This window comes from Onychostoma macrolepis, chromosome 05, assembly GCF_012432095.1.
Source record: "Onychostoma macrolepis isolate SWU-2019 chromosome 05, ASM1243209v1, whole genome shotgun sequence".
NCBI classification, from domain to species: Eukaryota; Metazoa; Chordata; class Actinopteri; order Cypriniformes; family Cyprinidae; genus Onychostoma; species Onychostoma macrolepis.
In genome coordinates this window covers 31,906,638-31,931,869 of record NC_081159.1, presented here as the reverse complement: position 1 = coordinate 31,931,869, position 25,232 = coordinate 31,906,638, and the positions used below count along the sequence as shown (strand labels likewise).

General features: G+C 34.9%; 1 protein-coding gene across 1 annotated transcript in view; it reads left to right on the top strand.

Moving 5' to 3' along the window:
- kntc1 (kinetochore associated 1) overlaps window positions 1-25,232 on the top strand; it is a 130,753-nt gene that overhangs the window by 28,193 nt on the left and 77,328 nt on the right. The window contains 7 exon segments of the mRNA XM_058777423.1: window positions 8,017-8,121; window positions 12,671-12,714; window positions 12,855-12,920; window positions 14,817-14,892; window positions 14,981-15,103; window positions 17,759-17,925; window positions 18,068-18,179. Of these exon segments, the coding sequence (XP_058633406.1) occupies window positions 8,017-8,121; window positions 12,671-12,714; window positions 12,855-12,920; window positions 14,817-14,892; window positions 14,981-15,103; window positions 17,759-17,925; window positions 18,068-18,179 (693 nt within the window).

Here is a 25,232-nt window from a genome sequence, read left to right as displayed (position 1 = left end):
TGCAGTGCACTGCCTGCGTCTGAGTAACAAAAAAAAAAAAAAAAAAACAACAAACAAAAAAGTGCATAATATTAACATACGAACTATGCTCATATTTATAATTCCAAACAGTCAGTTAGCGGCAGGTGCTTGGAAACGCTGTTTTGTACTCATTTATTGACGAATCTGCTGCGGTACGGCCAGCTGAATGCGGTGCTTCGCTGCCGCTCGCTGCACAGAACAGACGCCGAGAGAGGCGACACTGCGCCAGGAGTCAGATCTCGGTATGATCTCGGAAAATTGGTATGCAGCGTCTTGGTCCAAAGGGGCACGAGTGTATATGAGGTCATTTGCGTATCTCAAAAAACATGGCCGCCATCCGCCAATAAAATTGAAACACCCATTAAACAAGGTTAACGGATCGATCGGAACGAAACTCGGTGGGCATGTTCAACTCATTACCCTAAAGGTCTGTAAGAATTTTGAAAGAAATTGGTGACTATTTGGCGCTGACATTTTTTTGGCTCTGTAATCACGTGGCGTTTCACAAATCCACACAATATGCATATCATTTGATAGAACTCCTCATAATGAACAAATATGCCTCAAGAATCATTGCTGTCAATCAAGTCGTTCATTAATTATTCACAAATATGTTAAAAGCTCAATCTCGATCAAACCACTGCAGTAATAATCTCTGGACTCTCTAGATCAATAATTATCGAAAAAATGTTGAATTTTGTCCTTTGGTTAGCTTTAAGTAGCTCATTTAAAAAGGGGGCGTGGTCAAATACAACCTTAAGCCTGTAAAACCTAAACAAAAACTTGAAACTTTACGAAAGTGGATGAAAACATGTCGTATGACTCTTAACAGCCATGCAAAGTTTCATGGAGATCGGGCCATAGGTGGCGCTATAACAACTAAAAAGGCCTCAAAAACACAATTTCTATAGAAAATGACCTCAAATTGTAGAAAATGTTCATATTCACACAAACACTAGGCCTTCATATCATTTGATAGATCTCCTCATTCTCAGCAACTTTGCCTCTGGGACTAATGCTGTCAATCCAATTGTTCATTAAATATTCTCAATTATGTTAAAAACCTACTTTTGCGAACTAGTTCTAGGTTTTTTGCTCAATCTCGATCAAGCCACTGCAGTAATACTCTCTGTACTCTCTAGATCAATAATTATCAAAAAAATATTGAATTTTGTCCTTTGGTTAGCTGTAACGGGGTCATTAAAAAAGGGGTCTGGCCAAATATACCCAGAAGCCTATAAAACCTAAACGAAAACTCCTTGCTGAAAACATGTGTTAGATGACTCTTAACAAGCATGCAAAGTTTCATGTAGATTGGACCATAGGTGGCGCTATAACAGTGAAAAAGGCCTCTAAAACACTTCTATTTCTATAGTAAATGACCTCAAATTGCAATAAAATGTTCAAAATATTCACTTATACACCATATCTTCATATCATACGATAGATCTTCTCATTCTGAACAACTTTTCCTCTGGGACCATTGCTGTCAATCAAACTGTTCATTTAAATATTTGAGATTATTTAAAAAAATAAAATAAAAAACTACCTGAACTAGACATGGTTTTTAAAATCAAAATCAATAAAATCAGTGCAGTACTATTCTGTAGACTCTCAAGGTCAATAATTATCAAAAAAGTTTGAACATATGCATTTGGACAACTATAAACCGGTCATTTTATAATATCTTATTTACATAGTGTACCCAAAGGTCTATGAATCCTAAAAGAAAGCCCTCAAATTCTCAAAACTGTGCAAAATTATGCCTAATTTCGTTCTAAACGAGCATGCAAAATTTTAAGAGAGATTGGGCAAAAAATAACACTATAATAGTTATAAAGGTTAAAACAGTGTTGTATGAGAAATTGCCATTTATAACCACTAGATGGCAGTGGAAGACCACTAATGGGCTTATTAAACTAACTCAGTGGTTCTCAAACCTGTCCTGGAGGACCCCCAGCCCTGCACATTTTGTATGTCTCCCTAATCTTTCACACCTGATTCAACTCATCAGCTCATTAGAGCTTGTTAGTGACTACAAGACCTGAAGTGGGTGTATCAGATATAAGGAGACATACAAAATGTGCGGTGCTGGGGGTACTTCATGGAGAGGTTTGAGAACCACTGAAATAACTTAAACAGTACTGTTCATAGGTTTGATGGATTCATGCTTAGACATTATAAAATCACTGTTATAACATTTGAAATCACATTTAGCCAAAGTTTACCATTTTGTTCATAGAGACATATCAGTTTTTACAATTATGCCAGATTATGATTACAGTAAAACCTGAAAATGACATAAACTCTTAGAAAGAGAAGACTTGCATTAAGTATTGTCACTTATAATTTATTTCAAATATATATCTCTGCAACAAAATGTGTGTGCGTGTGTGTGTGTGTAAATATGCTTATAGAGTATTAATATACTAGTTAAATCATTTAATGTCGTGTCTGTGTGTGTGTCTGTGAGCCTATTCTCCGTTTTGGATGTGTTTAACCAGGGTTTCCGTGGGGTCTTAAAGTCTTAAATTTAGTTGTATCAAATTTAAGGCCTTAAAAAGTCTTGTATGAATTGTACAAGAAAGTCTTAATTATGATTTCAAGAGGTCTTGAATTTGGAGACGGAAAGACCAGAATTGCGATATGGTTGAATATGATGATTAAACTTCAAAAAGCCTATGATTTCATTTCATGTTCTGTCTTTACCGGAAAACCATTATATTTCAGCCAAACGCGACACCTGCTGGCAGAGAATGAATCAGTTAACAGGTTAAACTAGTGCGCGTACGAATTTCACTGCACGATTCAGTCTATTAAAATACATTTAGAATGATCACATAATTTAAGATATGGGCTCAGAAAATGTATAGCCTATTTTTATAACATTTCATATAGTTAATATCACACGAAGACTGCCATTTTTTTTCCTCCAAAAATCAGCATGATTACAAATGTGATCTTGTTTATTGAACTGTTGCATAAAATCAATAAGTTAATATTAAGAGACTTATGTTTTAGACACCATATTTCCAGCTTTTGCTCTATTTCTCCAACAAAAATAATTCCAAACACAGCCACAGAGCTGATTTGCGTCTCTGAGCAACATGAAGGTGATTTGTTCCTGAATGAATCAACCGTTTAAATGATTCGGTTCAATCGCAATGACTCACTTATTAACACTGACTTACTGCCACCTATTAGCCGTTTTAATTTCACATTTAAAGTATCTTCATTTTTAAAATAATTTCAAACATCAGTTTTCAATGTTTTATGTTTCAAATATCAAAACATTATTTATGCATTTGTAACTGCAGTTTAGCATTCTGTGTCCTTTCGAGCTACATTAAACAGTGTGTAAATACATCTAAATGCCTCTTCATATGCATTGCAAAGATACATTTTGTTGATACTGATTTCATTTGCTTGGTAACAACCCAAATGCAAGAATTTGACTCAAAAGATGATGCACACTTTTAGAAAAAATGGCTTAAAGGTAAAAATGCCCATAAAACTTGTTGGAAAAGATTCATTTCTATTGCTGCTGTGAACTGACCACACAGAAAATGAAGAATATTAAAAAAAAATCAGGAGTCAGCTGTCCACGGTAATCTTTTAGATATCAGCACAATAACACACTCTGCAAAATATAGTCTAATTATCGTTATCGATAAAATCTCAGAAAATATAAAGAGAACTTTTTTTTGCCAATTTTGCACTCCCCTAATTCATGTTATTTTAATTTATATAATAATTTATTGATAATAATTGTTAAAATCAATATTATTAATACTTTTGGCTTATCCATTTTCTTAAATTGTTTAAAGGCTGAAATGTAAAGTTTATCATTTTACTAAACTTTTTGTTTTTGTGAAAACTTGTATCTGAATTGTAAATTATGCTTTTTACAGTCATTTTACAGTTTAATATGGTACTATAGACATTATAGAATCTTCTCATTCTGATCAACTTTGCCTCTAGGATCACTGCTGTCAATCAAACTGTTCTTTAAGTATTTGAGATTATTTAAAAAAAAAAAAACATGCTTTTTTCAACTAGCCTTCAGTTATTAACTCAATCAATCAAATCAGTGCAGTACTGTTCTCTAGACTCTCTAGGTCAATATTTATCAAAACAATGTTGAACATTTGCATTTGGACAACTATAAACTGGTCATTTTATAATGTTATTTACATAGTGTACCCAAAGTCCTAAAACAAAGCCCACAAACTGTGCAAAATTATGCATAATTTCATTCTAAACAAGCATGCAAAATTTAAGAGAGATTGGGCAAAAAAAATAACACTATAATAGTTATAAAGGTTATAAATACAGTGTTGTATGAGAAATTGCTATTTATAACCACTAGATGGCAGCGGAAGACCACAAATGGGCTTATTACCCTCTAAAACAGTAGTGTTCATAGGTTTTCTTATAACAGTGATTTTATAATATCTTTATAACATTTAAAATCATATTTAATTCAAGTTTACCATTTTGTTCATACAGATATATCAGTTTTTACAATTTTGCCATATGATCACAGAGAAACCTGAAAATGACGATATAAACTCTTAAAAAGAGAAGACTTGCAAAAAATATTGTCACCTGTCATTTATTTCAAATATCTATATCTGCAACAAAATATGTGTGCATGTATGTCCGTGTATGAGTGTGTGTGTGTGTGTGTGTAAGCAAGCTTAATGATTATTAATATGATCATTTATTTTATTTCTATTTGTGTGTGTGTGTGTGTGTGTGTGTGTGTTTCTTTGAGCCTGTTGTCCATTTTTGATGTGTTTCACTGTCAGCTATACATCCAGGTTGGCCTAGACACTGAAAGCATACCACCTTAGGCCTTAAAATGCTTGAAGCTATATTCCTTATTATTTTTTTATCATTATTCTTTTGTTTTCATTCAGCCATTATCAGCCTTTTAAACTGGCAATAAAACATTTACCAAGCCACATCGCTTCAATCCCAGTATACATTTACCCAACTATTACCAAAAGTATTTCTAAATAAATACAACAAAACAGTTCTTGCGACCTCATTTGAAGTGTTATGACAAAATGCATTATGAAGAAGAATTGGACCTGTTCTGCAGGTGCATTAGAGCTAATATTAGCATCATGCTTCATAAGACAATTTATGAGATTAATAGTACACTTTTACTCAGAACTCACTTCAAACCACCATCGAGTGTTTGTAATAACTTCCTTTTGCGATCACATGTGGAATTTGGTCGTTTACTGTTGTTAAAATATGCTATTTATAGCCTTTTATATCGCTGCACAAGTTGGCATTTGATGTACACATTCAGTCAAGAAAATCACATACAGACCATGTCTATCGTAATCGTGTGTTTATTATCTTATATAATCTATAGTGGCTGTTGTCATGTTTATTTCTGCTGTGTAAAAGCCTTAACATGTATGCTCTGGCTGAAACTCACGTTGTTTGTGATGTTACAACCGCCTCTCCGTTCTTAAGTTGGCAGGTATACATTCCAAGTATAATACACATTAGTAAAAGGATCTATTTGAATTTTTATTTTTATACACTTTGGGCGTCCGCTGTACATTATAAAAGTAGTCCAAAGAACCGCAATCCACGGCTCTGTAATTTTTCCCGCGACTGTATTTTCAAAATAGCCCACTTGTGCCGCTATTCTGGCAACACTGGTTCGCTGTACCCTCATCACACAATGATAGATAGCCTTCCGTGCTGCGATGACCGGAAGATGTTGGGGTCAAATCTTATCAAACGATTAATTTGCTTTAAAAAATATTAACGCTTTAACGTTGACACCCCTTTTATACATATATATATATATATATATATATATATATATATATATATATATATATATATATATATATATATATATATATATATATATATATATATAGATCTTTGAGTTCAGCTCATGATAAATAAGGGCAAAAACAAAAGTGTTGCGTTTATAATTTTGTTCAATGTGTATATACACTGAACAACGCAACTTTTGTTTTTGCCCTTATTTTCATGAGCTGAACTCAATGATCTAAGACTTTTCTATGTACACAAAAGGCCTATTTCTCTCAAATATTGTTCACAAATCTGTCTAAATCCGTGTTAGTGAGCACTTCTCCTTTGCTGAGATACTCCATCCACCTCACAGGTGTGGCATATCAGGATGCTGATTAGACAGCATGATTATTGCACAGGTGTGCCTAAGGCTGGCCACAATAAAAGGCCACTCTAAAATGTGCAGTTTTATCACACAGCACAATGCCACAGATGTTGCAAGTTTTGAGGGAGAGTGCAAGTGGCATGCTGACTGCAGGAATGTCCACCAGAGCTGTTGCCCGTGAATTGAATGTTATAAATTATCAACAAGAATTGTCATTCTAACCTAAATTTGAGGTCATAATAAAATGGAGTCAGATTACAGTTTAACTTAAATTAAGGAACTTGGAAAGACCGAACATGCAGGAAGCCTTCAGCCACCATTGGATACTTTCCTTGGACCAATTGTGTGGGCCTTACACTGTCATCAAAGCAAAAGGTAGCTAATTTGAAGAATTAAAAACATATAACATATTCAGGGTTAATTAACATGTTTTTGTTGACTACATAATTCCATATTTGTTCTGTCATAATTTTAATGGCTTCAGTATTAATATACAACACAGAAGAAATTTTGAAAAATGTGGGTAACCAAACAGTTTCTGGTCCTCATTGACTTCCAAAGTATTTTTCCCCATAGACTGAAAAAAAAAAAAAAAACGATTCAGGTAAGTGGTTGCAATCAATTTATTTTAGCTACATTTTTAAATGTACTAACTTTTTTTAAAAATGTAGCTAAAATAAATTGTTTGCAACCACTTACCTTAAAAAAAGTATTTTTTTTCAGTGTACTATGGAAGTCGGTGGGGACCAGCAAATGTTTGGTTGGATGCATTCTTGAAATTATCTTTTGCCTTCAGTAGAAAAACAGAAGGAAAGAAAAAAACTCCCACAGGTCTGGAACAATTTGAGGGTTATGATGTCTGGTTCGGGAATAGATGTCAACAAAAAGTTTAGATAACAAAGTATGTCTGTGACCAACTGAAACCATTTGTATTTGTGACGTTAAATAATGTGGCCACTACTGAAGGAAGCGTACAGTAATTCCATTTTTTTCTTTATGCTGCATGCAGTGTGTTCCACTTTTTTTATTTATTTTTTAACATTTTTATTTTGTGGCATAATGCACAGTTGATTAATGTGTAAAATGTAGGGTAGCACGGTACAGTAAAAAGCAAGCACACTTCAAGCACCCCCATCATTGTGATATTTCACTGTAACAGGACTCTAATTTAATAAAACAATTTGGTAACACTTTATTTTAAGGTGTCCTTGTTACACGTTACATGTACTTTTTTTGGTACATGTACTTACTATTATAGTAAAACTTAATTATGCGTAATTACATGCAAGTAGCCCTAAACCAAACCCTACTCCTAACCGTATAGTAAGTACATGTAGTTAATTAATATTACTCAGTACTTAAATGTATAATTACACTGTAACAAGGACACCTTAAAATTAAGTTTAACCATCAATTTATTCTCTATAGCTTTTTTGAGAACTCACTTGACTTGGCCATGTGTGCACCCAACTTTAGTACATTCGTTGGTTAGAATTATGTATGTGTAACAGCTCAAGCTAGTTAAGTTTTGTTACACTTTCTAAAGACTTATGTTTTAACACAATTTTGTACCCTACCAGGCCTGTAAATATTACGTTATATATCAACATTATCACATTTAATATGCCACTGAACTGTTATAGATGGAATAAAAAATAAAAATAAATGATAATGAAAAAAACCTTACGTTTGTAAATTATTACATTCTCTGGGGGTTGAATAATTTGTTTTGCAATTGTATAAATATTTATATATCACAGTGATAGCATGCTCACTGAAAATATAGTTTTAATCATTACATTTTCTTTGTCTGTGTTAAGGGTCATGCTAGGAAGCTTGTGGTTCAGTCACTGCCTTCAATGGAGGTTTTCTACTCACTTGAAGTCTCTTCTGAGTCTTGGTTGATCCAGAAGGGAATCAGTATGGTAAATAAAACAATGTATATTAACAGTGTGGAATAATGCATAATATTATGCAGACATGTACTATTTGTTTCTAATGTTATGTTGTTTGTTCTTACAATGTCTTTGTCGTGTTTTGTAGGGGTTGGGTGATATAGGCCTACTGGTTAAAATTATGAATCTGTAAACATTTGAGTATTGTTTCTATCACTGTTACACCAGTGTTTCTTTGCTCAATCTCCAATGTCAGTGCAGGGGGTGTTATGGTACAAGAAAATTAATGGTATGTTTGGTATATTTTCAGTACAGCAGGTGGGAAAAAAACAAAACATTGATTTTTGATTTATTTATTTATTTATTTTACTGGACACAACTTGGTTTACCTATTGTGTTATTGTAAATGCCTTTATGCCATCACGCAGTTTTCTGTAATTCAGGGTTCCTGCGGGTCCTTAAGTCTTAAATTTACTTGTATGAAATTTAAGGTCATAAAAAGTCTCAAATTGTACAAGAAAGTGAACTTCAAAAGGCTATAAATAAATATGAGCACTGCATTTCAAAGTCCAGTACTGCACTGCTTTGTGTTCTGCCGTTACCGTGGAAACTGTTCCGAAAGTGCCTCCTGCTGGCAGAGAATGAATGTGCATTTTCAAAAAGGCTGTTGTTGTGAGTAGGGTATTCATGCAATACCGGAGACTAGTTTCAGAACCGGATTTCTAGGACCCTATAGTTTAAAAAAAAAAAAAAAAAAGTTTTTTTTAACTAGTTTTTTATTTATTTATTTTATGTATGTATTATGTCAGGTCTTCCAGGCAGTTCTATCAAACTTTTACAATTAATCCAGAATGCGGCAGCAAGATTAATTTTTAATGAGCCAAAAAGAATGCACGTCACACCTCTGTTTATCAATTTGCACTGGCTACCAATAGCTGCTTGCATAAAATTCAAGGCATTGATGTTTGCCTACAAAACCACCACTGGCTCTGCACCCCTTTACCTAAATTCATTATTTCAGACTTACAGTATGTGCCCTCTAGAAGCTTGCGTTCTGCAAGTGAACTTTGCTTTATAGTTCATCCCAAAGAGGCACAAAATCACTTTCACACACTTTTAAATTAAATGTTCCCTTCTGGTGGAATGACCTGCCCAACTCAATCCCAGTTGAGTCCTTAGCCATCTTCAAGAATCAGCTAAAAACACATCTCTTCCATCTTTATTTGACCCTCTAACTCTAGCACTCTATATTCTAATTCTATTCTTAAAAAAAAAAAAAAAAAAAACTTGTCCCTTTTAGACTTGCACTCTATTCATTTACTGCTTTAAAAAAAATTTCTAAACTTTTCTAATCTTTTGTATTCTATCTGTTTCCTTTTTTATTTATTATATAATAATAATAAAAAAAATAAAAACAAATCTTGCTACGTGTACTGCATTAAGCTAACTGAGACTTGTTATTGCACTTGCATATCATTGCACTTTTTGTTGATTTTGATTGCTTCACACAGAAAAATAAGGGTTTAAAATTGTACCTTTTGGGGTACAACAGCTTGTCCCTGGAGCAGTACCCTTAAAAGGACATATATTTGTACATTTTGTTTTTTATTATTTATTTTTTTTACCCCTAATTGGTACATATTAATAACTTAGAGTAGTAATACGTACCCTTAAAGTACTAATGTGTACCTATTAAGGGTAAAAAAGGTACAAATATGTCCTTTTAAGGGTACTACTCCAGGGACAAGCTGTTGTACCCCAAAAGGTACAATTTTAAACCCTTATTTTATTTTATGTTCCATTGTCCTCATTTGTATGTCGCTTTGGATAAAAGCGTCTGCTAAATGACTAAATATTAGCGGCTCATACTATTTTATAGCACTTCTTATAGCACTGCTATTCAATTCTGTATATTATTATTTTTAAGCAATTATTTAGTTGTTTAAGTGTATACACTTAAATATTGTCCTAACCATCTCCTAACCCTAAACATACCCGTTGGTAACCCTCTTGAAATATTTTACCTAATTTATTTAAATATATTCAATATATTCTGGTTTTAAATTCAGTTTTCTTGGAAAGGAAGACTTGTGTCTGTGCGAGACTACATCCAGCATCACAATTAGGGTTGGGTATCATTTGAATTTTATTGATTCCGATTCTTATCGATTCCTAGTTTCGATTCCAATAAGATAAAAAATCCAATATAAAAAAATTAAGTCAAACATTTAGATGTCAAACATTTATTCTGTCTTTAATCAAAGCAGTCTGTTGCAGCTGAATAACATGAGCAAAAATCAGCATCCTACAGAACACTGCACTTGCTTTTAACAAAAATACCACAGCAAAAACAACTAGATTAATATAAATTTCAAATATTAAAGTGTTAAAGACAAGTAAACAGTCAGTAATAAAATAGGAACAAACAAATCAATTAGCAATAGCATAAATAAATACAACTGAACCATATTTCAGGTACAGAAACTGTAATTAAAAGTTTAAAAACACTGCATAGTTTTCTTTTCATAAATAAAATATAGATTAATTAAAGTTGGCTGTGTTTATGATGATATACTTTTTCTGCATACTGGTCAATAAATATGAAAGAAGTCAGTTCTGGCCCGGGAACAACCTTTTCTACAGTGGAAATGCAGAAAACGGTTTGAGAACGAACACAAACCGGGAACCCGCATCGCGAACCGATGCTCTCTGTGCTTGCGCTTCGTGTGTGCTGCACGCAAACAAGGCGTAAGTTCTTTCCGTTCCTGCAATTCAATTGTTTTAAATCACATTAAAATGCGAACGCAGGAATCGTTAAGCAGAATCGAAATGCATGCATCTTACCTGATTATACCCGAATCTTGGAAATTTGGAACTGGTTCTAAAATGGAACCGGCTTTCGATACCCAACCCTAAGCACAATGAAGTGTTTTGCGCAGCTAAATAGGCTTAATGGAGATTGCTGACATCCTCTCAAACACTCAAGTTCACGCTAGCTCTTACATTAAAAATAAGATGGAAAGATAAAAAAATGAATAGTTTCCATGGATCTAGTCTTTGCATCTGTTTGTTTGATGTTTGAATCAGGTCTCCTCTGTTGGAATAGATGGTGCTGTCCCAAAAAAATAGGGTCCTATGCAGTCCTAGAACTGCAGCCTCCGGTATTGCAGGAATATTGGGTTGTTGTTTTTTGTTCAGACCAATGTGAAAATCGACCCATGTTTTTACCTGCAAACACACAGAACTGTAAATGTGAACTGGTGGATCGATAAGAAAATAATTCATTATAAAAATCTGAACAGTAAAATGTGTTTGTATGTTATTTAATTAATATAATAATTTATTAATAATAATTGTTTAAATTCATATAATAATTAATACCTTTGACTCATCCATTTATTTTTTAATGGTTTAAAGGCTGAAACGTGAAGTGTATCATTTTATAAAAGTTTTTGTTTTTGTGAAAACTTGTATCTGAATTGTAAATCATGCTTTTTTTAGTCATTTTACAGTTTAATAGTTTACCATAGGCATTGCCCTACCCCCCTCATATGGTATAATTTTATTTGTGCAGGTCTTAAAGAGTCTTAAATTTGAGCTTAAAAATCTTGCAGCAACCCTGTAATTAATCATGTTTGCACATTAATCTGCAAATTAATGTAGAAAAACGATGGTATATTTTAATTTATTTGCTTAATATAACAAGAGGGCAAGCTGCTTTAAACTGTATGCTTATGAGTTAGATTAGTCATCCTGTATCTGAGTTTAAAATTAGGTCCCACAAAAAAATTCTGCATGTGCAGTGGTAAAAAAAACACTGGTTACACATGCATGCTGAACTGAAAATGTTAACTGTTACACCCCTTGTTTCATAAGAAATCATATTTACCAGAGTTGTGAATGTGAGTCTAAATAGTATGTGATGAATACATTTACATTTATTAATTTAGCAGATGCTTTTATCTAAAGCGACTTACAAATAGTACTCATCCTTCTATTGAGTTGTCTTCATGAGCTGCGTGCAAAAACTGGCACAGAGCAAACAAATGACTCATTTGAGTCTCTTTTATGAATTGTTAAACAAGACTCAAATGCTAAGTAGTTAATTAGGTTTGAATCGGATGAATCCTTCACTAAATGCACTCACTAATTTCATAAGAGCAGATACTTTGCTGAATTTCATAGTCATAACTTGTAGAGTTTGGTGCTGTATCATTTAGAATGAAAACCAGTTTGGTTTCAGAAGCTGTTAAGGTTAATGTTTTTATTTTGTCTCTAAAGGCCACACTCTTGTCTCTAGATGCCCTTTGTGTCTAGTGCTGAAAATGCAATGGGAGCAGGAAAAAAACTGTTTTTAATTATAGCTGTTTTTTTTGTTTTTTTTTAAATAACCAGTATTTCCAAAAAGTGGTTATTGATGCTGATTAATCTGTCAGCCTCTAAAAGAAACAATACTTGAATAGTTATAGTGCTTAACACATTTCTGCTGGTGTATCATCCACCTCATATATAGTTAAGAACCTCCCGCCCTTAATATCTTGTATCAAAGCTAATTCATAAATGCAACTCTTTTTCTCAGGACACTATCTATCTGCTGGAAGGAATTTTGGCGAACACAAACAGGTGGTTAACAGACACAGTTAAGATAGTCTATAAATATTAAGGACAATGAACTTTTGCATTTATATTGCAGTTTAATGTTGTAGTATATTCTTCACATTTTTGGATAGCCAAAATCATGATTATTTATCTTTGTCGTCTAGCAGCCCTGAAGATCCAGTGTCTACTGTTGTGATAAGATGCTTCACAGAGGCGCTGCCAGAAAACAGGTGTGCTCATAACAACATAAGTAATCGATTATAATTGAATTGACAATGCAATTCTGATTATGTTTTAATTTTTGGTCACATTTTAGTTTGGGGACTGATTCACACTCTTGACTAACTGTTAGCTAGGACTTTTGCATCAATAAACTTCTAATATATTGCTTAGTAAGGTGGTTAAGTTTAGGTATGGAGTGGGATTAAGGATCTAAATGTAGAAAAGGCATTGATATGTGCATTATAAGTATGAATAAACAGCCAATATGCTAGTATCATGCATGCTAATAAATAAGCAACTAGTAATAGTGAGAATTGGTCCACAAACTGAAGTGTTACCTATTTTTTATTTATTTATTATTTTTTTCTTTTCAAGAAGATATTTGTTGTAGATGCAGCTGAAGGAATGCTCTGCCTTGATTTTAATGCAAATGGTGGTGGTGGTTTTGCTTCCTATGCTTCATTGTAATTATTAATTTATTTTCCTGTTGTGGCTTCACTCGCTTTTTAAATACTTTTTAACCTCTGGTGCTGTTCATGTAGGAGTCTTGTGTTGTTTACAGGCAAATCATATCTGGTACAATAGTTGTATAATAATTTTTTATTTTCATAAAATGAATGTACTATATTTAAAAAAAAAAAAAAAAATTCTAATATTTTAGAGGATTTAATAAAAAAAAAAAAAGAAAACTATATCTCAAGAATATTTAAAATCGATCAAATGGATGCAGATTAGTGCTACCTGGCGGAAAGAAATAAAGAAAATGCATGTATGGAATATACACACTAGATGCATGTATAGCCCTATATATAAATACATATGGTTCTTGAATGAGCTTTTACCAGGTACCGCTGCTGGTAATTCTAGATCAGAACTAGATCCAACTAGCTATGATATAATTTGAACCTGTTAGTTGAGTATTTGCATGTATGGCTGTGTGTATTTAATGCTTGTCTGACTGAATTATTGAATTTATTTCTCAAATTCTCAAAACTTTGCTCTGTGTTAGTCACACAGTTTTGTATGTGTAATTGTTTTGCACTCTTGATGTTTTAGAGTTTTACCCAAGCGTGCCTCACGATTCCTGAAAGTGAAGCCAAAGCATCTCGATCGCCCTCAGGTGTCTGGCTGCAGTACAGGTCATAAACCCGCCTCTCCATGTAATCTAATGGGATGTGAGACAAACAAAATGATCAAATTACACTTCAAATTAATTTTTCCCAAAGATAGTTTCCGTCGTTTGAGGCAGTTGCTATCGTACTGATTTATGTTTAAGTGTTCGTTTTTCTAAGAAGTTTGCTTTTAGGTAGTTATTTGATGCTATAAAAACGGGGTGTGGTGTCATGACTGTGATCTTGTCATTGGGTCTGCGGGAGTTTGGGCAGGAATTTGATACCGCGGCTCCACCTCACGGCACTATTGCACATACTCTGGCTCCAAACGAATCTCTGCTGCGCAGACTCGGGCTCCAAATGACGTCATTTACTCAAGATAGCAGTGGCCATAATGAGATGCTTTGGCTTCACTTTCCTAAAGTGGAAGGAAGTGAAGACGTATCGTCCATCTTTTTAAAAAATTTTTTTTTTTTATACAGTCTTTGGTTTTACCCCTTTCATTGCGGTGTTCTTTTTTTTTCAGTTTTTTGGCCTTTTTTATGACCATTTAACCTTTTCAAATCATGCCCATGATTTTTTTTTTTTTTTACAAAAGTCACCAAGTTTGATACCATTTTGATTAAATAAAAAAATCTACTTGCAAAATGTTTCAGGCTAACATGACAAATCAAAACCAGAGGGTTAAATACTGTTTAAAATAAATTGTACTTCAAGCTTCAAAGCAGAACTGCCCATTGTTTTCAATGCCTGTTTGCAGTACTTTGTGCACTATTTATCTTCTCCCACCAGACTGAACAAACTTCTTTATAAGCACAAGTTTGAAGATGCAGAGAAATTTGCCAAAGCCTTTGGACTTGATGTTGAAGTAAGACTGGCAAAGTTACCATATAAACATATACTTTATAATAGTGTTTTCATGGTGAACTGACAAGGTTTCTTTTTGTTTGTTTTAGCTGGTGTATAAGGTTAAGCTTAATGTTGTGCTGGAAAAGCTCATCTCGGAATCAGGCAGTGATCAAACCCTTGAGTGGCCCAAGCTCATTGAAGAGGCCAAAACCAACCTAATGAAGATCATGGTAATATTAAGCTTTTCTACAAATATGCAGAGCTTCATATAATAAAAATGAATAATAACAATTTTAGCATGTAAACACAAGTGGGCATTAATTTATATTTCTATAATTATGTTAATGAATTGAAACTAATGAATGCTGGTGGTGGGGTGGGGGTTGATTTGTAATTTGCTTAAAATCAGCAGTTCCTATATTAATAGTTTAACAAACAGAAAAGCCTTAAATTATTTACATTTGCCTATTGAACAATTTGAGGCTTTGCAATCCACAATAAATTACCTAAATCAACGCACTGAAAGCCACATTCATTTTTTTCTTTTTTTTTCTTTCAAGATTTCCTTTTTGTCATTTTTGCCTTTTTATTAGGATAGTACAGTATGTATTGACAGGAAACGAGATGGAAGAGAGAGGGGGGACAGAATTGGGAAAGGACCGTGAGTCGGGACTCAAACTTGAGTCACCCGAAACACAGTGGTGTTATATGTCGACACGCTGCCCACGAGGCTATCCTTTACCGACGTATCAAAATTATATATGCAGAATAGCCCGCATGCTGACCGAAGACGTTACTTTTAGGGTTACAAAGGGGCGGAAAATTTCCAGAAATTTTCTTGAAACTTTCGATGGGAACTTTATCTGGGGAATTTAGGAAATATTCCAATTTGAAAACTTAACAGGAATTTATGGGAATTTACTGGAATTTATGGGAATTAATTGGAAATTTGGGGAAATTTATAGAAACTGTATAATAAACAAATATAAATGTAAACATTTTGTTTGATCATAAGCTGACATGCATGCAAACTAATACAGATTTTAAAAATTTTATACTTTTTTCAGGATTCGTTGATGAATAAAAACTTTAAAAGAACAGCATTTATTCAAAATTGGAATCTTTTCTAACAATATAAGTCTTTACTATTACTTTTTATTAATTTAACGCATCCTTAAAAGTATTAATTTTTTCAAAAAAAGAAAGGAAAAAATACCGACCCCAATCTTTTGAATGGTGGTGTCTTTTTAAAAATGGATTTCTATTTTAAATGAATGCTGTTCTTTTTTTTTTTTTACTTTTTAGTCATTAAAGAATCCTGAAAAAAGTATCACAGGAAATTAAAAAAAAAAAAAAAATATATATATATATATATATATATATATATAAGCAGTACAACTTTTTCCAAAATTGATAATGAATCAGCATATAATATCCCGTAAATTTCCAGTCTTGAAAATTCCCAGAATTTGCAACCCTAGTTACTTTTTTATTTGGCAGGGGAAAACTGCAAGGTCAAAGGGGCAACACAAAAGCCAGTTGGTCAACATCTGGTTACACAACATGGGCAAAATGTTTAGTAAGCTGTGTAAAATTATAATACAGTAAACCAAACACCACAAAGGTATAAATCTAGTTTCATTTAGAAGCCGAGACGATTATTGGAATGACCGAATGATGGAAACGGTTCAGGTTTGGTGGACAACACACAATTTTATTTAGTTTCAAATTTTTGTTGCTCATCTGAGCTCACATATTTAGATATGTCCTCTGGTTTCACAAATTTTCAAAAACAAATGATGATCAGTGCAGTCATTTACAATAAATTATGATGGCGTGTGGTTATTTTCATTCCCAAAAAAAAAAAAATTCCCTAAAGTTTCACATTTTACAAATAATTCAGTTTTTGTCTGCTTTCCCAATGACTTGGCAATATCTAGAGAAATGTCACTTCCCTTAGGTCAAAGATGGATGTAAAAAATGCGGTTTAACTAAAAATGCTGAGGATTTGTAATACTGTAAGTAAGATTTCTGTTGGGCTTAATTTATGTTCACATTAAATATTATGCTTGATATATTATTTTTTGTGGCATTCATGAATACCACTTACACTGTAGCGTAATTTATACAGGTGCTTGATAGGAAATGGAAAATACATTCTTTAGAGTCCATGAATCTGGTGTTTATAAAAGAGTGGGAAGCCTATGAAATAAAGTGAAATAAGATGGCCAACATCTTATTATATTTATATAAAATGAAATGGAGAAATTAGTTTGGCAGCATTGCTCAGTAACTTGCATAAGTCTTAAAAACCAACATACAAATAAATTGTAGCAATAAGATTGTGGATTGTGAACCTGACTGGGAAAAAAAAAAAAAAATCTGATACAGTATTTCTGCCATGTTGCCCATCCTTATAAGATATTATAATGTGAAGTGGCCAAGAGACGGAAAATTGTGAGAAGGGTCTCTGCAGGGAGACACATGACAGGGAGTCATGTTTTGCGAAGGGGTCAAATACTTATTTCATTCATTAAAATGCAAATAAATTTATAACTTTTTTTGAAATGTGCCTTTCTGGATTTTTTTGTTATTCTGTCTCTCACCGTTCAAATAAACCTACTTAAAATTATAGACTGATAATTTCTTTGTCAGTGGGCAAACGTACAAAATCAGCAGGGGATCAAATAATTTTTTCCCCACTGTAGTTCCATTTTCCTGATAAAATAACACCTCTACACAATACAGTATCTAACCAGCACTTCTCTCTCAGGGGCTTTAATCACAATTGGTTAAGCTGAATATTATACTTCGTTGTTTTAAGGCATTCATACTACAAATGTGTTTTGTGAATGTTTAACACTGTCTTTCCATTTGTCCCACAGGATGAGCAGTTTGTGGTGCAGTACTGCCTGACTGCTTCCTGGCCTACTCTCAGCATAGCTGAAGAGATGCTAAATTACACCTTAAACCGTTTTCCGTGCTGCCAGATCCAAACAGCCCTGGCTAAGCTCGCCACCTTTGCCAACGTGTATGGACCTGGCAACTTTAAGTATGTTCAGCAAACCAGCGATTATTACACAAATCTATTTGACTGTTTTCTCAGTTATTAAAATGTAGGATATATGTTTTGTCCACCCTAGTCTTTTTGCACTTTTGAAACAATCATTTCACCCACTTGATGTAATTTACAGGGGCACAGCATGGATTGAGTTCTTAAACAGCACAGATTATCTCAAAGACATCCTTGCTCTTCTGAAAGAGGGGAATCTTAGTGGATCACAATACTTGTGGCTTCGACATGAGGTAAATGGATCGGTACTCAAAAACATGTCTCGTTTTTATTAACAGTCATTTTCACTTCATTGGGGAACTGCAAGTTTTGAAGTGCTGTAAAACCTTACCATTTTGGAATTCAGAGTCATCTATATGACAGCAACATTATATAAAGACTGAAATTGCGAAATGGTTTAAAGCCATTCCATGATTTAATGGCCTGAAACAATAAAAATGGTTGACTCAACTTGTTAACAAGTCACGTTGGAATAAAGGGTTTAATAAATTCATAAATGCAAATAAATCTATATATATATAGACACACATATATCAGATGTCTCTATATCTATCTATCTGTCTCTATATGTATATACAGTATCTCACAGAAGTGAGTACACCCTTCACATTTTTGTAAATATTTTAATTAGGGCTGCACGATATATTGCATGCGATTGTCATGCGCATCTAATACATGCGCCATTTAATACACAGAGCCGTAGTTCACTGACAAGCTATGCAATTCGCGCTCAGAATCGCAGATGAATCGCCTGCGATATCGAATGTGATATTGCGTAGCTTGTCAGTGAACTGTGGCTCTGTGTATTAAATGCACCTCCATTTGAAAACAGGTGATGGAGATTTACCGCTAATCACGGAACCGGCTTTACTGACGAGATGCGCATGACAATCGCATGCAATATATCGTGCAGCCCTAATTTTAATATATCTTTTCATGTGACAACACTGAAGAAATGACACTTTGCTACAATGTAAAGTAGTGAGTGTGCAGCTTGTATAACAGTGTAAATTTGCTGTCCCCTCAAAATAACTCAACACACAGCCATTAATGTCTAAACCGCTGGCCACAAAAGTGAGTACACCCCTAAGTGAAAATGTCCAAATTGGGCCCAATTAGCCATTTTCTCTCCCCGGTGTCACGTGACTCGTTAGTGTTACAAGGTCTCAGGTGTGAACAGGGAGCAGGTGTGTTAAATTTGGTGTTATCGCTCTCACTCTCTCATACTGGTCACTGGAAGTTCAGCATGGCACCTCATGGCAAAGAACTCTCTGATGATCTGAAAAAAAGAATCGTTGCTCTACATAAAGATGGCGTCGGCTATAAGAGGTAACCGGTTTCACTCAGAACAGGCCTCGCCATGGTGTTTGGGAAATAGACGTATGAGTGCTGCCAGCATTGCTGCAGAGGTTGAAGGGGTGGGGGGTCCGCCTGTCAGTGCTTAGACCATACGCCGCACACTGCATCAAATTGGGCTGCATGGCTGTCGTCCCAGAAGGAAGCCTCTTCTAAAGATGATGCACAAGAAAGCCCGCAAACAGTTGAAGACAAGCAGACTAAGGACATGGATTACTGGAACCATGTCCTGTGGTCTGATGAGACCAAGATAAACTTATTTGGATCAGATCGTGTCAAGTGGGTGTGGCGGCAACCAGGGTACAAAGACAAGTGTGTCTTGCCTACAGTCAAGCATGGTGGTGGGAGTGTCATGGTCTGGGGCTGCATGAGTGCTGCCGGCACTGGGGTGCTACAGTCCATTGAGGGAACCATGAATGCCAACATGTACTGTGACATACTGAAGCAGAGCATGATTCCGCAGGGCAGTATTCCAACATAACGACTCCAAACACACCTCCAAGACGACCACTGCCTTGCTAAAGAAGCTGAGGGTAAAGGTGATGGACTGGCCAAGCATGAGCATCTGTCGGGCATCCTCAAATGGAAGGTGGAGGAGCGCAAGGTCTCTAACATCCACCAGCTCCGTGATGTTGTCGTGGAGGAGTGGAAGAGGACTCCAGTGGCAACCTGTGAAGCTCTGGTGAGCTCCATGCCCAAGAGGGTTAAGGCAGTGCTGGAAAATAATGGTGGCCACACAAAATATTGACACTTTGGGCCCAATTTGGGCATTTTCACTTAGGGGTGTACTCACTTTTGTGGCCAGTGGTTTAGACATTAATGGCTGTGTGTTGAGTTATTTTGAGGGGACAGCAAATTTACACTGTTATACAAGCTGTACACTAGTCCAGTCGCAACCAGTTGGACAGGGGTGGGAATTACAGTTCTGAATTACAGTAGATCATCCTCAGTGTAATCTGTGAAAGTGACAGAAGGCCTTCAGATTTCCGTCACTGCTTAAAAAATGTCATAAATGACGGAAACTTTTCGGTTTATATATATATATATATATATATATGTGTGTATGTATGGTATGTATGGTATGTATGTGTGTGTGACATGGCCAAAAATATCTGCACCCTTGGTAAATATGATCAAAGAAGGCTGTGAAAATTAATCTGCATTGTTAATCCTTTTGATTCTTTTATTTAAAAAATTCACAAAAATCTAACCTTTCATTGGATAATAAGAATTTAAAATGGGAAGAAATATCATTATGAAATAAATGTGTTTCTCTAATACACATTGGACACAATTATTGGTACCCCTAGAAATTCTTATGAGTAAAATATCTCTGAAGTATATGCCCATTCATATTAACAATTTTGAGCACTCCAGGGTGATTATGAACATGAAATTATCCAGCCATGGCTTCCTGTTTCACAGAAATATAAATAGGAGGGAAAACAAAGCCCAAATTTCCTTAAACATCCATCACAATGAGAAAAACCAAAGAATATATTTCTGATATGCAGCAAAAGATAATTGAGCTTCACAAATTAGTGAAGTGGCTTTAAGAAAAGAGCTAGAGCAGTGAAAATTCTCATTTCCACCATCAGGGCAATAATTAAGAATTTCCAATCAACATAAAATGTTACAAAACTGCCTGGAAGAGGACGTGTGTCTATATTGTCCTAATGCATGGTGAGAAGGAGAGTTTGAGTGGCTAAAGACTCTCCAAGGACCACAGCTGGAGAACATATTTGTGTCTCGGTGTCAGAAAACCTTAAAAAAAAAAAAATGGTCAAACAGCACCTACATCACCACATGTTGTTTGGGAGGGATACAAGAAAAATCATCCTAGCTCATCCAAAAACACATGGCATCATGGATTCTATCAAATACCAACAGATAAAAAATCAATAAGTGACTGACTCTGTTAGAAATCTTATAAAGAGCCATGTTTGGATCTTCCAACCGTACAATAATCCAAACACAAACCTCAAAAAACAACACAAAAATAGGTCCCTGCACACAAAACCATGCTTCTGCTGGCCATTCCAGTCCTCTGACCTGAACCCTATAGAAAATGATTGGGGTGAACTGAAGAGAAGCACCAACATGGAGCTGGGAATCTAAAGGGCCTGGAGTGATTCTGGGTGAAGGAATGGTCTCTGATCTCTTGTCAGGTGTTCCCTAACCTTGTCAGGCATTATAGGAGAACATTTAGAGGTTTTAAACTGGCAAATGGAGGTTTCAAAAAGTATTAAATAAAAGGGTGCCGTTAATTGTGGCCAATGTGTATTAGAGAAAAACATTTATTTCATAATGATATTTCCCCCCATTTTAAATTCTTATAATCCAATGAAATGTTCGATTTTTGTGATTTTATTTAATTTTTTTTATTTTTTTATTTTTTTAAGTAAAAGATCAAAAGGATTAATCGATTGACAGCATATATATACAGGTGCTGGTCATATAATTAGAATATCATCAAAAAGTTGATTTATTTCACTAATTCCATTCAAAAAGTGAAACTTGTTTATTATATTCATTCATTACACACAGACTGATATATTTCAAATGTTTATTTCTTTTAATTTTGATGATTAGAGCTTATAGCTCATGAAAGTCAAAAATCAGTATCTCAAAATATTAGAATATTACTTAAGACCCATACAAAGAAAGGATTTTTAGAAATCTTGGAAAAATGAAAAGTATGAAAATGAAAAGTATGAGCATGTACATCACTCAATACCTAGTTGGGGCTCCTTTTGCCTGAATTACTGCAGCAATGCGGCGTGGCATGGAGTCGATCAGTCTGTGGCACTGCTCAGGTGTTACGAGAGCCCAGGTTGCTCTGATAGTGGCCTTCAGCTCATCTGCATTGTTGGGTCTGGTGTCTCTCATCTTCCTCTTGACAATACCCCATAGATTCTCTATGGGGTTCAGGTCAGGCGAGTTTGCTGGCCAATCAAGTACAGTAACACTATGGTCATTAAACCAGCTTTTGGTACCTTTGGCAGTGTGGGCAGGTGCCAAGTCCTGCTGGAAAATGAAATCAGCATCTCCATAAAGCTTGTCAACAGAAGGAAGCATGAAGTGCTCTAAAATTTCCTGGTAGATGGCTGCGTTGACTGTGGACATCAGAAAACACAGTGGACCAACACCAGCAGATGACATGGCAGCCCAAATCAGCACTGACTGTGGAAACTTCACACTGGACTTCAAGCAACATGGATTCTGTGCCTCTCCACTCTTCCTTCAGACTCTGGGACCTTGATTTCCAAATGAAATGTAAAATTAACTTTCATCTGAAAAGAGGACTTTGGACCACTGAGCAACAGTCCAGTTCTTTTTCTCCACAGCCCAGTTAAGATGCTTCTGACGTTGTCTCTGGTTCAGAAGTGGCTTGATAGCCCTTTTCCTGAAGACGTCTGAGCTTGGTGACTCTTGATGCACTGACTCCAGCTTCAGTTCTCTCCTTGTGAAGCTCTCCCAAGTGTTTGAATCGGCTTTGCTTGACAGTATTCTCAAGCTTGCGGTCATCCCTGTTGCTTGTGCACCTTTTCCTACCCAGATTCTTCCTTCCAGTCAACTTTGCATTTAATATGCTTTGATACAGCACTCTGTAAACAGCCACACCTTTCAGTAATGACCTTCTGTGACTTACCCTCTTTGTGGAGGGTGTCAATGTTCGTCTTCTGGATCATTGCCAAGTCAGCAGTCTTCCCCATTACTGTGGTTTCAAAGAACAAGAGATACCCAGAATTTATACTGAAGGGATGGTCATTTATTCAAACTCAAATGTAAATATTCTAATATTTTGAGATACTGATTTTTGACTTTCATGAGCTGTAAGCTCTAATCATGAAAATTAAAAGAAATAAACATTTGAAATATATCAGTCTGTGTGTAATGAATGAATATAATATACAAGTTTCACTTTTTGAATGGAATTAGTGAAATAAATCAACTTTTTGATGATATTCGAATTATATGACTAGCACCTGTGTATATATATATATATGCTGTCAATCGATTAAATTTTTTTTTTAACTAATTAATCACACATTTTTCTGAAATTAATCACGATTAATCCCACCTAAACTTAAAGTTTTTAAATATACATTTATATTGCAATAGTTTCACATTCAATCTTCAAATTAATATAGAAACGACTTATTTTTAATGTTTAATGGCATCTCTTTTTATAACTGAAGGCCAGTGTCACTGATACAGAGTAATAATGATTTCCTTAAAAAAAAATATATTTTTTAACCATTGACTATAGCCAATATTACATTATAATTAAGTGCTATCAATTTTTACATTTATTAGACTTTAAAAATAACTTCTAATTTAAGTGAACTTAAAACAATCTTCACATAAACCCATTATTGTAAATGTTATATTTAGCTAGGCTACCTGTGTCCCTCAGCAGATATATACAGAAATTGAATAAAGTTATCAAACACTAAATTCTAAGCTAAATACAAATAAATACGTACAGCTATATAAAAGTTATTGATTTCCTCTTCTTTCTTTTATTCTTGATGAACAGACATCACAGCAGCTGGTTATGAGGTTGTTTTTGGCTGATATTTCTTTAAGAGGTGCTGCTGCTAAACGTGATGCGGATCTGACACCCATCGTATTTTCTCAGTCTCAGCTCTCATCACCTTTTCTGACCCACTACAGGTCGGACCCATTTCAGTCTCTACTAATGAGCTGACGAGTTGAATCGGGTGTGTTAGATGAGAGAGACAGTTTGGACAGTTTTAAGGCAGCTTTAATCGCCTTTTTGGTAACTTAATGTCTTAACTGACCATGACATTGCATGCACATAGTTTATTTCGCGCTTAGATATGAATTGATACACACTGCAGCGTGTGCCGGTTTCCGCGCTTGTTTGACTCGCACCTGCCGCTGAAGTGAAGCTGGAGCGCGCGTCTGAAACGTCTCCGGATTGATGTGATCGTAAAGACGTTCTGGGACTGAATAAATGCACTTCTTGTAAAGAAAAAACAGACAGAAACAGCAGTTATGAGTGGGGTGGCCAACCTAGGCTCCGAACAAAGTTCCAAACAAAGATCACAGCAGAACAGTCGTGCATCTCTGAGCAACACAGCGGTGTTTCGTTACTGAATGATTCGCGTTTTTTTAATTAAACATTTGAGTCAATGATTCAGTGGTCAATTCACAATGACTCATTCATTAAAGGGATAGTTCATCCAAAAATGAAAATTCTGTCAAAATTACTCGCCCTCATGTCGTTCCAAACATGTAAGACCTTCGTTTGTCTTCGGAACACAAATTAAGATTTTTTTGATGAAATCTGAGAGCTTTGTGACCCTGCGTAGACAACAATGGAACTACCATGTTCAAGGCCCAGAAATGTAGTAAGGACTTTGTTTAAATAGTCCACGTGATATCAATGTTAAACTGTAATTTTACGAAGCTATGAGAATACTTTCTGTGCACAAAGAAAACAAAAATAACTTTATTCAACGATTTCTTCTCTTCTGGGTCAGAATACACAAGAGTACCAAGACACGTGTGTGGTGCTGCTGATGCAGGAGCCAGCATTCTGCCGTAGAGTAAGCATGCACTGCGCCTTGTTTACAAGCAGAGGAATGCACACGCATATGTCATGATACTCTAGTGAATGGCGGCGGAGACTGGTTAATGATTAATTAATGACGGAATTTTAATTTTTGGGTGAACAATACCTTTAATGATTGATTCAATGACTGAAACAGCCATTTGAATTAATTGCTTTAATGAGTGACTCAGTGACTCAACTCGGTGACACGCCATGGCCTACTGGAAGTTTTAATTTCATATTTTTTATTGATTTATTTTATAATTTATTTAGTTTTATAATTAAATATATAAAATATGCCTTTTTTATTGTAAATTCAGAAATAAAATGCAAGCCACCTTTAAGC